Consider the following 16,013-nt stretch of genomic DNA (forward strand, 5'->3'; position numbering starts at 1 on the left):
AAAATGGATTAGTATAGTATGTCCTTTAAAAACTTTCTTGTAAGATACATACACACATGCCTAGAAACACACTGAACAAGAAGACCCACAAAAACTTTTGGTCTACCTTTCCTTGTCAAAATATGGGAATTCACTGAAATGCCTTTCAGGGTAAACTGTGGTATATTCTCAGATCAGATGAATGAACAGAGATGCACCTGACAGTAGATATACTCATGAGAATCCTAACTGGGAGGGAAAAAATCATCTAATGGCATGCAGTTATAGCACGAAATCATTAGTGCCATTGATATAAATATAGTACACATGTGCAACCTGATTACTAAAATTGTAAAAATGAATCTTAAGCGGTGGTTGAGTCTTAGAGTTTGAGGTCAGCTTAGACAAACCATCTCCAAAAAGACCCCAGGATAAAGGTAAATATTTATGTAACAGCTAAAAATAAATGAAGGTGATAGTTATTTCCTACTTGATCTTGTCTATCGTGGAGAAGGTCTGTCATTAACTTTACCAGCGAGGGAACATCTGTAATGTCTGTGTGTTTTAACTAAAGTGAATATATTATAATATCACCATGCAGCACTGCTGGATATTTATGCTGGTCACTATGGCACATGCCTTAGTCAATAGATAGCTCAAAATGCATACACTTAATTCACTGGAGAGCCATCCAGAGTCTCACTCATCACAGCTTTATTTTTTTTCCCCTCACTGGCTGCAGTGAGATGCAGGAGAGCCTCTGGGGAAGATGTTGATGGGGGCCAAGGGACCTGCCAAGTCCTAGGTCAGTCTAGGCTCAAGGGAGAAGACAATGCAGTATAGATAGTAACCAATCCAAGCCCAGGCTCCTGTCCACATAGCAAGACAGAAGAATAACCTCTGTTGTAAATCATATTTCGACTTTTTTTTACAGCCATAATACAACTAAGTCTAAAGTGACAGTATGAGGGGTGAGGGGTATGGCGGTGTGGTGGTGGTGAGGAGGGGTTATATTATCTACTAAGGCCATTCTGAAAATAAATAAAAGGAGATTTTATAATGGATGGGTTGGGCTTATCTTACCTAAGCTATCCAATTAGCCTTAATGTCAGAAGGAAAGACAATAAACAGTACATATACCACAGTGTTACTCAACAGAAAGTTCCTGGTGGGGATGGAGGGTGGGGAGGTGGGGTTTAGGGGGTCAAACTTGGCCTGCTCAGATACACTAGATCTAATTAGTGTATTGAACAGAGTTGAATGATGACCTGGAGATGAAATCAGCCAAATATAAAATGTGGAAAAGTCTACAGGATCTATCATCCTCCTTATTTCTCTATTAAAACAGTAAGTTTAAAAAAAAACAAAAAACAAAAAACACACTCTTTTAATGAAAGGAAATTAAACCAGCATATGGAATATAAAGGCCAATTTTTATATCTACTTTCAGATAAAGCATTCATAAGAATGAAAGTGTATGAATATTATCTTCTGAATATATTTTCTTAATGTTTAATTGTAAATATTCTTAATTTTAAAAAGGATACTGAAGATCCCACATGGATAATGATTTGCTGTAAAATAATACGATGTTGAGAAGTGCAAGCAAGGTAAGATCAGGCAGAGGATGCTGAAACCAGATACCTGCAACTTTCCAAACCAGAATTAGAAATGTCTGCTCTTCCCAAGACAGCACAAAAATGAAAAGTCTCTTACTGAGGGAAACATTCAGTGTATAGATTTCTGGCCTAAGACATACACTAGGCACACATAAAGAATCCTATTGCTTATCAATCAAAAAGCAACTGAACTAGAGAAAAATAAATTAACAGATACTTCATAAAAAGATGAGTGAATGGGCCATAAATGCATGCAAATAATCCATCAGTTAAATGTTACTTACTGGGCATAGTGGTACATATCTCTAATCCCAGCACTCAGGAGGTTGAGGCTGAAGGATAGAGTTTAAGATCTATACAAGGAGATCATGTCTCCATCATACTAAGTAAACATATGTTACTTAGTAATCATAGAAATGCAAAACTAACCCCCCAAAAGAGACAGTGAGTATTGGAAAGATGAAGAACTAGTGAACTCTTACTCACTGCAGCTAGAGACCCAGTGAAAATGAGAGCTACCATGTGGTACCAACGCAGAGTGAGAACTGTGACTAGATACACAGAACGGGGAGTAGATCCTTAAAATGGAGTCATACTGAACAACACGACTGAACTACAGATAATCAGTCTGGACAGAGGGATCTCAAAATTAACTCAGCATAAAAGAAGCAAGATTAAAAAAGAAGGCAAGTCAAAGTCAGGAGCCAAGTACAGTGACAGGAAGCAGTGGCTTCCTGGGCTGGAGGTGGGAGGAGACTGCCCTTTGAAGATAAAAATGTGGTCTATGCTGATGATTACATGGAGAACATTTGTTCAAAATTCATGAGACTCACATTCAAAACACACACCCCTGAATACAAATTAGACCTCAAAGTTTACTGCAGATGCTGTCCTCATACAATTACACCATTTTTATGGGATCATATATCATATGAGTAAAATCACATTCTGAAGTTAAAACTAACTGCTAAGAAGAAAACCAAATTGTTTTAATAATTGAAGATAGAGCCATCCTTTAAGTTTAGATAAGCACTTCAAAAGAATAAGGAAAGAGAGGCTATTTTCAGAGTATGTTTAAAGACAAGTTCTAGGAAAAACAGAATGTTTTCCTCGTGTTTAAAACAACACGTATTTCTTTTTTGGAAAAAAAAAATTGATTACGAATTAGAAATAAAAATAAATAACTATTTTAAAATGCTTAAGGTGACTTCTATGCCGATAACATTGGGGTAATAAGTATAAAGACTCAATAAATTCCAAGCATGGGTTAGTAATATCAGTAAAATGTATACACTGTATCCTAAATGAATATTAACAACATCTTTAAGCTTAAAATTTCAATAGAACAATCCTTCTGAACACAGAAAGATATATTAAGAAACTGATGATTTACAGACATTTAATTTTCAGTTTGTCTTGAACTGGGACAGAAAATATCTGGGATATATAAATGGGTTTGCATCCCTAGCTCCATGTATGTCAGGGGTAGTGGTGCATTCTGTAATCCCAGGAAGGATGTTCTACGGCCACTCAAGGTTTAAAAGATCATAGGATTTAACATGGCCCTTCAAATTTTCATGCACAATTGAAGTGGAGGGAAAAAAATTTAGTTGTTTTTTGTTTGTTTGTTTGTTTGTTTGTTTTGATTAACATTAGAAAATTTGGGAAACAAATTAAAGTTACAAAATATCACGTCATAAGTCTTTCTTGGATGCATTCACTAAGAGGATGAGGTCCACACCACTTCTGTGCTTAGGGGTATGCCACTGGACACAAACGAGTTGTGTTCAATGTGTATGAATCAGCAGGAACTACCCTCAGATCACAGAGGCTTTGGGGTTTTATTCATTTCTTACTGTGACTAAATTGTGTGAACACATTTTCTTTTAAAGAACCAGATACCTAAGATTATGGTGGGTGCATCATTTTGGCTTCATTTATACACTGATATTATCGAGTGATTTATATTTCTATACCTCAGAACAAATTATTTCACTTCATTTGAAAATTTTACATACATGAAATAAGCTTAAGCTTTTCAATTCAGGTGCCATATTTGACTCATGTCATCCTTTTTTTCCCCCCGTTCCTCAGTTGTTAATATGCAACTGTGATATTGACAGTCATGATTTGGCAGTAAGACATGGCATTACATCCACAGAACTTCATCCATGTTGCCCTAAAGGAGTCGGCATGGCTTTTGGAGGAGGAGTGAGAGGTCTGGTTCTTTTCATGTTTTTTTTTTTCTTTTTTACTCATAATGAAACCTTTCATTTCAGTAAGCTATTAGTAAACTTCAACTGAGGTTTTTCAGATGAAGTCTTCAGCTTCACCAATTAGGTGTCAATTCTAAGCGGGAGAAATTTAAATGTCAGTTTTTTTACTCTCCCACCAAATGTTGTCAACAATAGATTTCTGACCCTCATTGGCAGTATTTTAACTCCTAGCTTACCTTCCAAAACTACTGATATCTATTTGACAACATAGAAATAAGGCTATTTTATGCTACAAAATACGTTCTTCACTGACAGTAACTTTTAGTGGGAAGAGGGAGAGATAGTCTCCCACAGGCCAGCTGACCTTCAACCTGGACCTCCTGGCTCCAGCTCTCTGGGATTGCAGAATGCACCATTGTTCCTGGTTTACATGGTGCCAGAGATTCAAAGCCATGGCTTCCTGTGTGCTAGATGAGCTCCTCACCTCACTGTTTTGTTTTGTGAATCTCCCTCTAAATCTATAGCCTAGAATGGTCTTGGACTCATAGCAATCCTCCTGCCTCAACCTACCAAATGCTGATATTACAAGTATAAACCACTAATCTCCAGCTATTAAACATCTCATTTACCTAAAGGAGGTTGTGTTTAATGTTAACAGTCCACTCAAGTTTTATGAGCTAAAATAGTTGACTGGAAGAACACATAAAGTGATTAAAATTCATTAGGAATTGTTTTAAAAATGGAAAAGCATTTGCCACGTTCTCATAAGAAGTACTTTCATTACTCAAGCAATCTATATTATAGCATTTAAGTGCTCTTATTTTTTCCTTTTAATGATTTTTCAATTGAAAAACTCACACACTCATAAAAACAACTTTTATAAGATACAGGCAGATTTCAGCTTAAGCATTAATTTTTATTAAATATGATCAATAATTTCTTTTCCTGAAAATAAGTAACTCAGCAAAAGAGAAATCTAATGCTGGGAGATGATAAATTCAGAATGCAAACTTTACTCTCCTTAACACCTGTCTTCCAAATTAAATGTGAGCACAGATATACTCACCAATATTTTCTGTGGGCATTGAAACCCTGGTTGGTTCCAAGAGATTGTCTGCTAGAACAAATGCTCCTTCTTCCAATGTATCCAGTAACATCGTGGCTGTGTGTGCTTGCTCAGAAGAATTCATGTGTTTCCAGGAATCCAAAGCCTCGGGTCTCAGGAGGTTGTCCACTGTGTCAACAATTGCCTGCATCCATTAGAAAATGACCGTTAGTTCTGACTGCTTCCAGAGCACAGGGGATCGTTAACTGCTGACTAGTGACAACTGTGATGTTCACCTGACATGATGATTTACTTTTGTTTCATGACTCGGGCAACTGTAAGTATGGACAACTACTTCAAAACAGCACTAAGTGGATATTAGTGAACAGCTGCTTGACTTTAAAGAGTCTGTAAGAAAGGTGGTTTGTTTTCATTTCTCTAATCACACTGCAATTGTTGAAGAGGACATGGAACGACCAGCAGCAGCTCCAATTCTAATTTACTTGACTTACATGTATGGTCATTCAGAGCTACTACAGTCACCCTATTTATAACTTCAAAATTTAAATGTAAGGCTAGAAAATACTAATGTTACTGGAGTAGGCCAGTATCTAACAGAAATTTTAGTCATAGTATTTTTTGAAAGCGAACTCAAATAAGTTAGACGGCTTTACAGACGTTGTCTATTGATTATCACTTGGGTGTAAGGGTAGCTTTAAAGTTTATAAGTTACCTGCCTACATTTTCACCCTTCCGATTACCTATACAGCTAAAAGTTATACACACACACACACACACACACACACACACACACACACATTAACTTCTAAGGACTGGGTCTGCTTTTAAAGGAATGAGGAAAACAGGCAAAATACTGGAAGGCTACACTGATGATTTAAGGAGAATGGAAATACAAACGTGTTGCAACTGAGCTGCAAATATTCCTAAGTGTGGGCTTAATTTATCCCCATGCAAAAGAGCATTAAATAACAATATAACCCAGTAGGTTGGTCCACTGGAGGCAAACTCTGGTGCTCACATTTGCTGTACTTAGGCTGGGGTGTGCTGTGCCATGGATAGCTAGACAGCTGAAGTCACTACGTGTGTTTACTGTTCCACATGCCTACACATGATGTGCCATTAGGCCTGTATACACATTGTTCTGATCTACTGGTAACTGCTGAGGAAAAAGGACACACTATATATGAAAAACAACAATGAACTGCTAGTTTGAGGCTCTGCACTGAAATGAGCAAGGGGAAAAGTTGTCCAAGGTTATTGTCAGAGTGAGATTAATTAGCTTAATCCATCTTATACCCTCGTTCCATCTGCCTTGTGAGCCACTATGACCTCCCTGGCAGGTGGAAGGTACTTCCAAGTGTTGTTAAAGGCTTTTTTCTCTTTCTAGTGGGAGATGGAATGGTCCAGAAGGCTCACATGGATACTTCTTCAGCCAATAACTAGAGTGGAACAGAAATTGGTCTGCTGAGGCCAGATTCATTAGTCACCAAGAAATACAGACTGGAGCCTCTAATCTAAGTTACAAATGAATCCTCTGTAGCCAAGTAGAAACTTGCTTCATTTGCATGGAGTAAGTCAGTTTCTGATTTGTAATCTAAGGAGGCTTATTAGTCTTGTCTGAACAGAGAAACTCATTGGAAACACACTGAAGTGACACTGGTCAGAAATTAAGGTCATATTGAGATGTATCACGTGTATACATTCCTCCTGATGACACACTGACATTAATTTGAAATTCTCCTTATTTATTACCATTTGCATTTTTTAGGTGCAATCCAGATAATCACCAGCCTAGTCATATTCCTGAAGCAGTCTTTTCTTGCCAGTCTACCCTTGGCTCACTGAGTTATGTTTTGGGCAACACACTGATCACTGCATTCCATACATTAGTATCTTAAGGTAAACTTGAACATTTGAGTGCGAATTATTCCATAGATCTCTATTAGTTGCATCCTTAATCAGATTCTTAGGGGTCTTTAGAACATTACTACCTGAAAAACGGATTTCTCTCTGCCTTTTCTTGTAAAGGGCTCAGGTCCAAAGGTGTCATTTACTGACTAGTGAGATGCTGTTCTTTGTGCCCATCCCTGACCTTGCCCACCAAGTTGATGAGGTTTCAGTTTCTGAGTAACTTCTCATTTGCAAAGCCACAAAAGTTCTTTGGTTTGTTCCCTCACTATGTGAATTTGTCCTTCGAGGTTAGGTTTGCCAGGTAATGGCCAACTCCCTCTCCCCGACAGCAAGGGACTTCTAAACTACAGAGCAAACCAAAATACAACTACTTTGGCTTCCTCGCATGGAGATCCTCAGCATGCTGCCTATCGTTTCAATCCACTAGGAAGAAATATTGGTCCTAGCACAAAAGTGCCTCACTGCTCCTATCATGAAAAGATCTCCCACCTATCATATACTGGAATCACCATAACAGTGTTCGTATTTCATGTCTGGACACCCATATTCGGCACCCTACTTCCAGAAGCGAATTCCCAAAGGGCCAGGATGAATACTAATTTATTGAACAGTATACCCCAGAGATCAGAAAGCGGTGACTTTTACATGCACATATATTATGCCCATACAGTCTTTGATATGATAAACTGCCGAGAATATATCATAGCTGTCTCAGGTTGCTGAATCCAGAGATGACAAGAGAAAACAAAGGGACTACTATATGCTTGCTTCCAATTCAGAGGATGGTCATTAAATTCTTGCATTTTTTTTTGATAAGTGGGAAAACAGCAAAAAAAAAAAAATCAGTAAAATATTATTGGCTTATTCTGAGAAAAGCCAGTATTTTTGTACAGCTGATATGGGGCACATTATATAATTATCAAAGACTGAAAATTCTGAGTCATGCAGCAAGATGGCGTAAGCGTGGCAGGCAGCCGTGGAAGGGAGAAAGCAGGGGGCAGCACAGGAAAGATACCTTAAGGTAAGCCCTGCATGTCTTCTCTCGTTTTTGGAGCTTTTAAGTAAAAGAAGAGAAAATCAGAGGTTAGATTTTATCTGCTGAAAAAAATGAGGAAAGAAGTCCTCAAAAATTAAGTTGGCGTTCCTGATTGTCAAGTGGACTAGCTACAGATCTCCTCTGGGCATCTGGGTAACTTCTTTCACAGCCAATGCTGTCTCCTTACAGTTTTCAGCTCTGTTTTCTTAAGTGTCATTTTTTTTATTATTATTATTTTTAAAAGAGAAAATATATACACACACCATTGTTAAAAAATAATAGTCCACTTATCTATGGCTAATTCTGGACTTGAACATCTGAACATGATGTAATATAAATATAACACAGTAAGTAGCACTTAGACATCTTAGTATGAAAAACCTGGTGGTGTGATCAGCATTCTCCCAAAAATGGATACATCCTTCTCCCCAAGGCTGCCCCTAATACCACTGTGCGTCACACCTTTGTTTCAAGCACTGACAACTGCATGTTTTCACACAATTCATTAATCATGCATCACAGAATCACTCTAGCTACAAATGCTAATTCTACAGAGAGAGCACTGACCACATTTAGATGGATCAAGTCACCATTAAGTAAAATCTGTCATAAATGGTGTCATTTAGAACTTTAAGGGGAAGGAGAACATTGCTCCTTTCTCAGTAATTCTTCCTGAGAAATGAGCAAACTGGGAAGTTAGTTCTCTAAGTGTGTGTCTGGGCAGCTGGCAGCCAAGTTTTGAAGGGCAGAGAGCTGCCACACACACACAGACCCATGTCTTTCAGTGGCAGAGATCCTACCTTGTTGTAACTCCGCCCAGCGGAATCCTTCTCACTAGGTTTCAGCTCCTGCAGCTGAGCATCAAGGATGTCCACCAACTGCTCCATCAGTCTCACTGAGGAGCTCACATCCCCGGCAAACACGGACCCCTTGGTGTGCTTAGCCAGTTCATTGGCTAGACTTGCAGCATTTTCTCCACTTCTGATCTGGAACGACAATTTGTATTATCTCAGTAAACCTCTCTTCTGCCTGTGGCTTTCAGTTCTCTTTAAGCACCTCTGTTGTGGTCAGGGGAAAAATTGCAAATATGTCAAAATCTGCAACTAATTGAGACCAATAACTTTCTCTTCATCTTAAGAAGATTAAAGGCTTTTAGATCCTTAACACACAAAAGAAATACTTAACCAGACACAAAAAAGAAACAAAGGGGAAGGAGGGGACATTTTTAAATTTTGTTTTTCAGTTGGCTCTCTTTTTCCTCTAACCACTTTGTTGTTATTTTAAATTTTTTTAACTTATTCCAATGATGCTGATTTTACATCAGACAACAGATAGTTCTGATCACCTATTGTCTGTGTTTCAAAACAGGTAGATGGAGGAAAAATCAAAGGGCCCAATATTACAGTGCAACAATCAAGGGAGTGACGTCCAGGCCTTTTGAAGGGTCATTTTCACACACTGTGTTGTAACCGTATGTGATACAAACATCTGTTTGCATTCTGTGGGTTCAGTTGCAAACTTAATGATACTTGATTTATTGGGCCAATACACTATTTGTCTTATGAACATCAAAAGAACCAGAACAAACTAAATGTGAATGAAATTAAACAAGTATGCATTTGTTAAACAGCTTAACACAGAACACAGCATACCCCCAAACAAATTTAACATTCAATGACTAGTATACAGACAAAACTATGCTTTAAAAGGAAAACCAAAACCAAAAAAAAAAAAAAATCAAAAAACTTTTATGCAGAACAAAGAACCACATAGAAAACTACATTATTTATGTTAGAACTTCAAGCCCTCAATCAACATATCACATCAAAACATTCCAACCCACCTTCTGAGCCAGCTGATTCACCCAGTGAGAGGTGCAGTTGCTGAGATCAGGGCCCTTAGGGTTCCATGTTCCTGTGGAAGCCATGCAGAGATACGAGGCCGTTCCTGTAACGGATGCAGGAAACAAGGGTGAAACCGAAGCCATATTTTAGGCAAGCCTCTGGGAAATTGGCGCTAATGATCCTAGACTGTGTGTTAAATTTTGAATAAATGCTAATAGAAGGAGTTGGCAATAACCAACAAAAAGTAGCATGCAATGCAAAAGATTATAAACAATAAGCGTAAAGTCAGCATAGAAACATCTGACATTTAGAACAGAAAAAAAAACAAAACAATCTCCTGATATTCTTGGGAGTCATCCAAAGTGATGGTTATAATGAGAAAGACAGCTGTAGGGGAGCCTCACTAGAGGCCTGGGACCAAAATCTCAGGTTTGACATAGGTAGGTAATGTGAGAGGTAATTCTGTGCCTGCTCTTAAGTGACTTTGATAGTTTAAAACCCTTACGTTGTGTAGAGAAACTGTACTTGTAATGTAACAAAATAAGGAAATTGCCTATTGTAAATATCTCCCTCTCCCGAAACTGCTTCAGTGTCCTTTAGAAGCCACTCATTAAACTACAAATGCATACATTATATCGTATAATATATGGCAGGAAATACCTCTTGTTCCCTTGGGACAGGGTCGTTCAACCATCATTCCCCTTTGTGTCTGAGGCCACTTTATCCCCTTCGTTTCTAATGCTTCGCAGAATCTCTCTGGCAGGGGAAAAATATTTGTTACAGGAGGAATTTTGGTTGTAGAAACCGCTGGAGGTGGCTTTGTCCCTCTGCTTCCTTCCTGAGGTCCAGCTACTGTGGTGCTCACGGAGCCTCCCTGGGAAGTAGTGCTTGTGGTCGACACTGTGGTTTTGAAGAGCTCAGCTGAAGAAGTTATTGTCACAGCTGTGGTAGGCACTATGAAAAAAAGATGAGTGTATTAATCTCAAACACACCCTCATGCTCACCTACAGTCACTTGTATGTGAACGTATGCACGCATACACACACCCCTTCACCCATCCACATATCCCAAATAAACAAATAGAATTATAGTAGGGAAGGAGAAGATGAAAAAAAAATCACTTCCATTACAATTTATTCATAAGGGTAAAAGATGACCATTTAAGCTTAATGGTAGCTCAGCTCTCAGTGAAATATGACCACATGATTTAAGTGCAATCTCTCCATAAAGCGCTAAACAAATGAAGGCAGTGCAGGAAAATTCTATTATACAAACATACTTTATCAACAAATGCAAAAGATCAAGGGGGAAAAAACCTCTGACAATTATGGATAATTAGGAAGATAAAAAGATTTGAAGTCATCCACTCCATATCCTGCAGGAAAACAAACACTGACATCTTTCCAGCCAGCAGCCATTCTGGCTTGAGGGATGTTTGAGCATGCCTGATTACATCCAAACAGAAGAGAAGTTTGGCACGCTGACGCTGGTCTGGGTTTGGCATCTTTCCTTTGCAAGGTGGGGATGAAAGGGCAGAGCTCACCATGTAGTTTCGTATCCAGACAGGGGTTAGAACAGATCATGAATTCAAAAATCAAGCTTTCATTATCTCACTGACCCTTAGCAGAGAATGTAAAAGAACTGTAGTTACACATTTCAAAACAAAAAAAAAAAAACCAAAAAAATTATTTTAAGAAAGTTTTCTTTTTCTTTTTTTTTTTCCGGTCTTCCAACATTTCTATCAAAGAGTTAAATCAACTAGATTTTAAAACAACAGTACCCAACTGTTGTCTCCATTAATAACTAAGCATTGGAAAATCCGTTAGCAAAAACTTACTACCATTTAAAATCTGTCAAAAATATCCAAAAGTTTTATTCTTATTTATAGATAGTACAAATGTATTCTTAAAATCCTATGTACAGGGCACCCTATATTTAAAATATACAAGTAAGTTATTTTTATATTATAAAAATATTAACATTGATATGCTCAAATGAAAATATCTTAGTGAGATCCATTACTATGTACAATGAACAAATATCAATTAAAAACCATTAATTTTGTGTTTTACCTATACAAGTAACAAGTTGCAACACTGAGTATTAAAACATACATTCAAAATCACAATTATTTTTAACATTTTAGGCTGTGCCCTACAAATACTTACGTAATTCTTAACAGTTGAGAGAGCATGCTAAGTTAAGGATAAAAGGTGCATCTATTTCTGGGGTTTTAGGTGTGACAAACTTCTAGTTATCATTAAATACACGACACTTTGGTTCTTCCTCCCTCCTCCCATCTGAATAGGAAAATTTTAAGCATGTGTTTTATTTCTAGGTTAAAATGATTGGTCATATGAGAGGTGTCTATGCACATCAGTCAAATAACATGCCTAGCCAGCTGCTGCGGAAAAGTACTTAAACCTGTCTGTCTTTGTCTCTGGAAGTTCCCTCCTGACATCTTGTTAAACCTGTGTAATTTTCTTTTGATTACAATGCAGCTAGGCTTTTGGTGCTTTCTCAATTAACATTTGTCAAAGCATCATAATCTTTAGCAAAAGTGTCAAATGTGCTGCCGAATCAAGTCACGAAGAGAGAGCAGGGAATCAGAGGGAACTGAGAAAAGGGCAGGATGAAATGGTTTGCAGTTACACCACCTTACGTATCCCCTGACACTATACTAATCAGTACACACGGAATCACTCAGATATGTATTAATACCACAATTACTGAGTGTTAGCTATGCTTTGGCAAAGAATAAGGCAATGTTAATAGCACAATCTCACTGGACTTATGTAGCATGGTACAGGGATGGACCCATGTATTTCTTGTCAATATACTAAACTATAGGGAGCAACTAGAATATGTGGGATTTTTGAAGACTGAAATTTACTGATACTTCAAGGCATACCTTTTTATATTTTATTATTGAAGATGTGTTTCTAAAAATCATCATCTCTTTCCACGAATGGAGACAAATGTCAGTGGGGCATCAGGCAATACATACGCTGGCATTTATCCAGCATTCATAGCCAAATGTCATGACAACCAACAGTCTGGATCAATAGATCAAGTCTTACTGCTGCTCCATGAAGCAGGCACAAATTATCTTTTCACACACATGAAAATCTGGCCATGGAGAAGTCAGGTGACTGATTTAAGGTCACCTGGTTATACTCTTCAATGTTTGGCCTTACCTTTCTAGGTAAGAGGTTGTTCAAAGACTGAGAAAGGACAGAGTCCTACAAAGCAATCTGCCCTTATTCTGAAATATGAGAAAGTGAAGTTGCATCATGAACATGGCAAAAGTTTCAACCTTTGGAAATATTCTCTGATGAGCAGCACAAAACAGAATTGTAAAATAAAATACCAACTCTTTTTACAAGATTCTGTTTATCAAAGCATCCTAGCAAACATCCAGTTAGACTGACTTAGCGCTTTGCCTACCATGTATCATTTGAGTGACATCTAAGAGCCAGCGCTAATGAACACATTGGCCTGGTACCCAGGAAGACTTTAATGAGTAAAAAACGATTCTGTCTACCATTTCTATCAGTGGAAAGGTATTTAGAAAATGTGACATACTGAATATTTTAGAAACATAACAAAACTGGTTCCTTTGCTAAAACATTTTTTTTTTTTTTGTTACAGAATTATCAGACTTCTCATAGTCAAGACAAACAAATCTTCAGGAAATGCCCCACACTGACCTAAAGATATACTATTTTGTTGTTAATACTTGTAATATTAGATCTGTAGGAAAATTAAGAAATATCAAGTTCTGACCTAAAGATATACTATTTTGTTGTTAATATTTGGAATATTAGATCTGTAGGAAGATTAAGAAATATCAAGTTCTATGGACAAACTGAAGAGTTAAAATAGAACCAGAAAGGATTTTTGAGACGTGTTCTAGAGAGAGAGGGAAAGAGGGAAAATTGGAAGTGGCTTAAGACAACAAAGAAAATGACTCACAGAGAGAACAAAAGCTAAACATTCAAATGTTTAAAAAAAAAAAGATCAGGAGACCAAAATAATATACTTGTGCCATCCGAAACTAGAAAGGCTTGATGTAAAAATGAGAAGAGTGTTAGAAGTGATAGGCTAGCACGGTGACAATGCACAGGGAAAGAACAGTTGATCGCAGCACCCTTTACTCCTTTGGCCACATACAATCCAGAGCCCATAAAACTGCTTTCCATTTTTAAAACTTGTTTTGTTTGTTCTATACAGCGTAGGCTGTTCTTCAATCCTGTAGGCTCTTCTTCCCAGGAGCCCAGTCCATTAAGACTTAAGTAGGAATTTTAGCTGTACAAGTCAGTTGCTGGTTTACTGGTTTACAGAAAGCAAAGACTCAATTCTTCTGGCTGCTCTGTCCCCTAGCCTTATCCATTTCTTGAATCTTGCTTCTGGAAAGCTGAATGTGCCTTATTGGTTTGACCTAAATCTATTGGCCAGGATAGTTGTGGGAGACCCCAGCTCTAGGCATATATAGAACACACACCTCAGAAGAGAAAGACGAGTCTCTAGAAGCCAAAGAAGATACATTATAAGGAGAGAGAATAAGAATATGGGTCAAACAGCAGCACGAAAAATTTAGGTCAGGTAAAATGTTTTATTACTTAGGGTTTAATAAGGGGTCAATATGAATTTTTATGTTCTGGGAATATGAAAGAATGGCTAACTATTTGGAAAGATAAAACACTGTCATGGGAAGGCTCACTTGCTGCGTGTCTCATTTTCAAACTAGTAAGGACTCTTTCTGAAAAACACCTTAATTACCAAAGCCTTCTTGACTAAAATTGCACCACCAAATGTACAAGCACATAGATCACAAGTGGGAAAGCCATTGTGACCGCTTCTCATGTTTAATGAGACGCTTTGAGACGAGAAAGTGAGTCACTGTGTTATGTAAATGGAATCCATACTCAATGAATACATCTATACACTATACATCCTTCTCAACCCTTCCACTATAGCCTCATTAGGAATCAGTAGTTGCTAAGGTATTCTCTCTCTCCCCTTCCCTCCCCCACCTCCTTTTTTCCTAGTGAGGGGGAAAGATTTACTGCCACCCAAACAAATGTAACAGTTGTCAAGGTGGAGCAGCTTACAGAAAAGGTGAACCAGGGATCAATACAATTTTAGCTAATGCCTGAAGCTTGCCAATGCCTTAAGTCTTCCTTATGTGAGGCTGGAAGGATGAGACAGAAGCACTGTAGTACCTTTTAGAAAAATCAGGATGCACGAAGCATCCCAAACAGCTAGCCTCTAGAGCAAACAGACATCACATACTTTAAAACAAATGATTCTAAGAGGCTATCAGTAAAGATTTATGCTGTTAAAGGAGATTTCACTCCTGAAAATTTAACAACAGATTTTACAGCTGCATTTTTAAACCAAGGCTCTCCAGGCATACATGATTCATCAGTATGCCGTCAATGATCTTTCTTTACAAGTAAAACTCAACACGTATTTTGGTACTCTATGAAGACTCGAATTTGAAATTCAATCATAAAAGCTCTGATTTCCCCTTTTAAGGTACTGACCATGTGACAATATTTAGAAGTTATTAATAACATATTTAAAGAGAAGTGTTTGTGTGTTATGAGTGTGCATATCTCTAACAGCAGTGCTTTACCAGATGGGTGGGTTTTACCTTGGTGAAAAGGTTAATATCATCATTTCACAAAACTTTTCAGTTTTCAAATTTTTGAATAACTTCTAAATTTAAAAAATCCAATTTACTCAGTGAAGGAATATTAATTTATACCTTAAACCTACAAACATTATTCATTTGAAAAGACACCATTAGTATACACTCTATGATAATCATTAACAAGTTACTCTTTTATCCTGAGTATGAGGTAATCTCTTTTTAAATAAAATATTAATGTAATTACACCCAGAATCTATTTCTCATATAAATGAAATAATTGATAAATTAAATTATATTTCTAAAAATTTAACACTACTTTCCAAAACAATGTTCTTCTTGAATGTATCTTCAGCAGACGCAAGTCAAAAAATGCTAGCAGAGTTACCACAGATCATCTGGACTCACTTAAAACACATAGCCTGTATGTTCCAAGTGGAATTACAGAAATACAGACTTAAAATTGCCATGAGTTTATCAGGAAATGAAAATGTGCAATTTTTACATGATGGAAGAGGCAGAAGTTTGAAGATTCCCTCACCTGCCCAGAGCACAGATGTCAAAACTCCAGAACACAAAACTCTGGCCTTGCATGTCAGTCCTAGCCATTCTCTTGGGACATCCTAAAAGACAATTCCCTTAACCACCTGTGCCAAGAAGACTAAAGGCCTGAGAATACGGTGTAA

At 37.5% G+C, this 16,013-nt stretch overlaps 1 protein-coding gene across 5 annotated transcripts in view; it reads right to left on the minus strand.

Moving 5' to 3' along the window:
• Adgrl2 (adhesion G protein-coupled receptor L2) overlaps nt 1-16,013 on the minus strand; it is a 175,305-nt gene that overhangs the window by 26,472 nt on the left and 132,820 nt on the right. For 3 of the 5 annotated variants that reach the window (XM_059266430.1, XM_059266434.1, XM_059266432.1), the window contains exons 6-10: nt 10,332-10,625; nt 9,671-9,774; nt 8,628-8,813; nt 7,807-7,845; nt 4,881-5,064 (exon numbers count right to left, since the gene is read on the minus strand). In XM_059266430.1, the coding sequence (XP_059122413.1) occupies nt 4,881-5,064; nt 7,807-7,845; nt 8,628-8,813; nt 9,671-9,774; nt 10,332-10,625 (807 nt within the window). The remainder of the gene's footprint in view (nt 1-4,880; nt 5,065-7,806; nt 7,846-8,627; nt 8,814-9,670; nt 9,775-10,331; nt 10,626-16,013) is intronic. The other 2 variants (XM_059266431.1, XM_059266433.1) reach the window with 1 other exon arrangement.

This window comes from Peromyscus eremicus, chromosome 6 (assembly GCF_949786415.1).
Source record: "Peromyscus eremicus chromosome 6, PerEre_H2_v1, whole genome shotgun sequence".
Taxonomy (NCBI): domain Eukaryota; kingdom Metazoa; phylum Chordata; class Mammalia; order Rodentia; family Cricetidae; genus Peromyscus; species Peromyscus eremicus.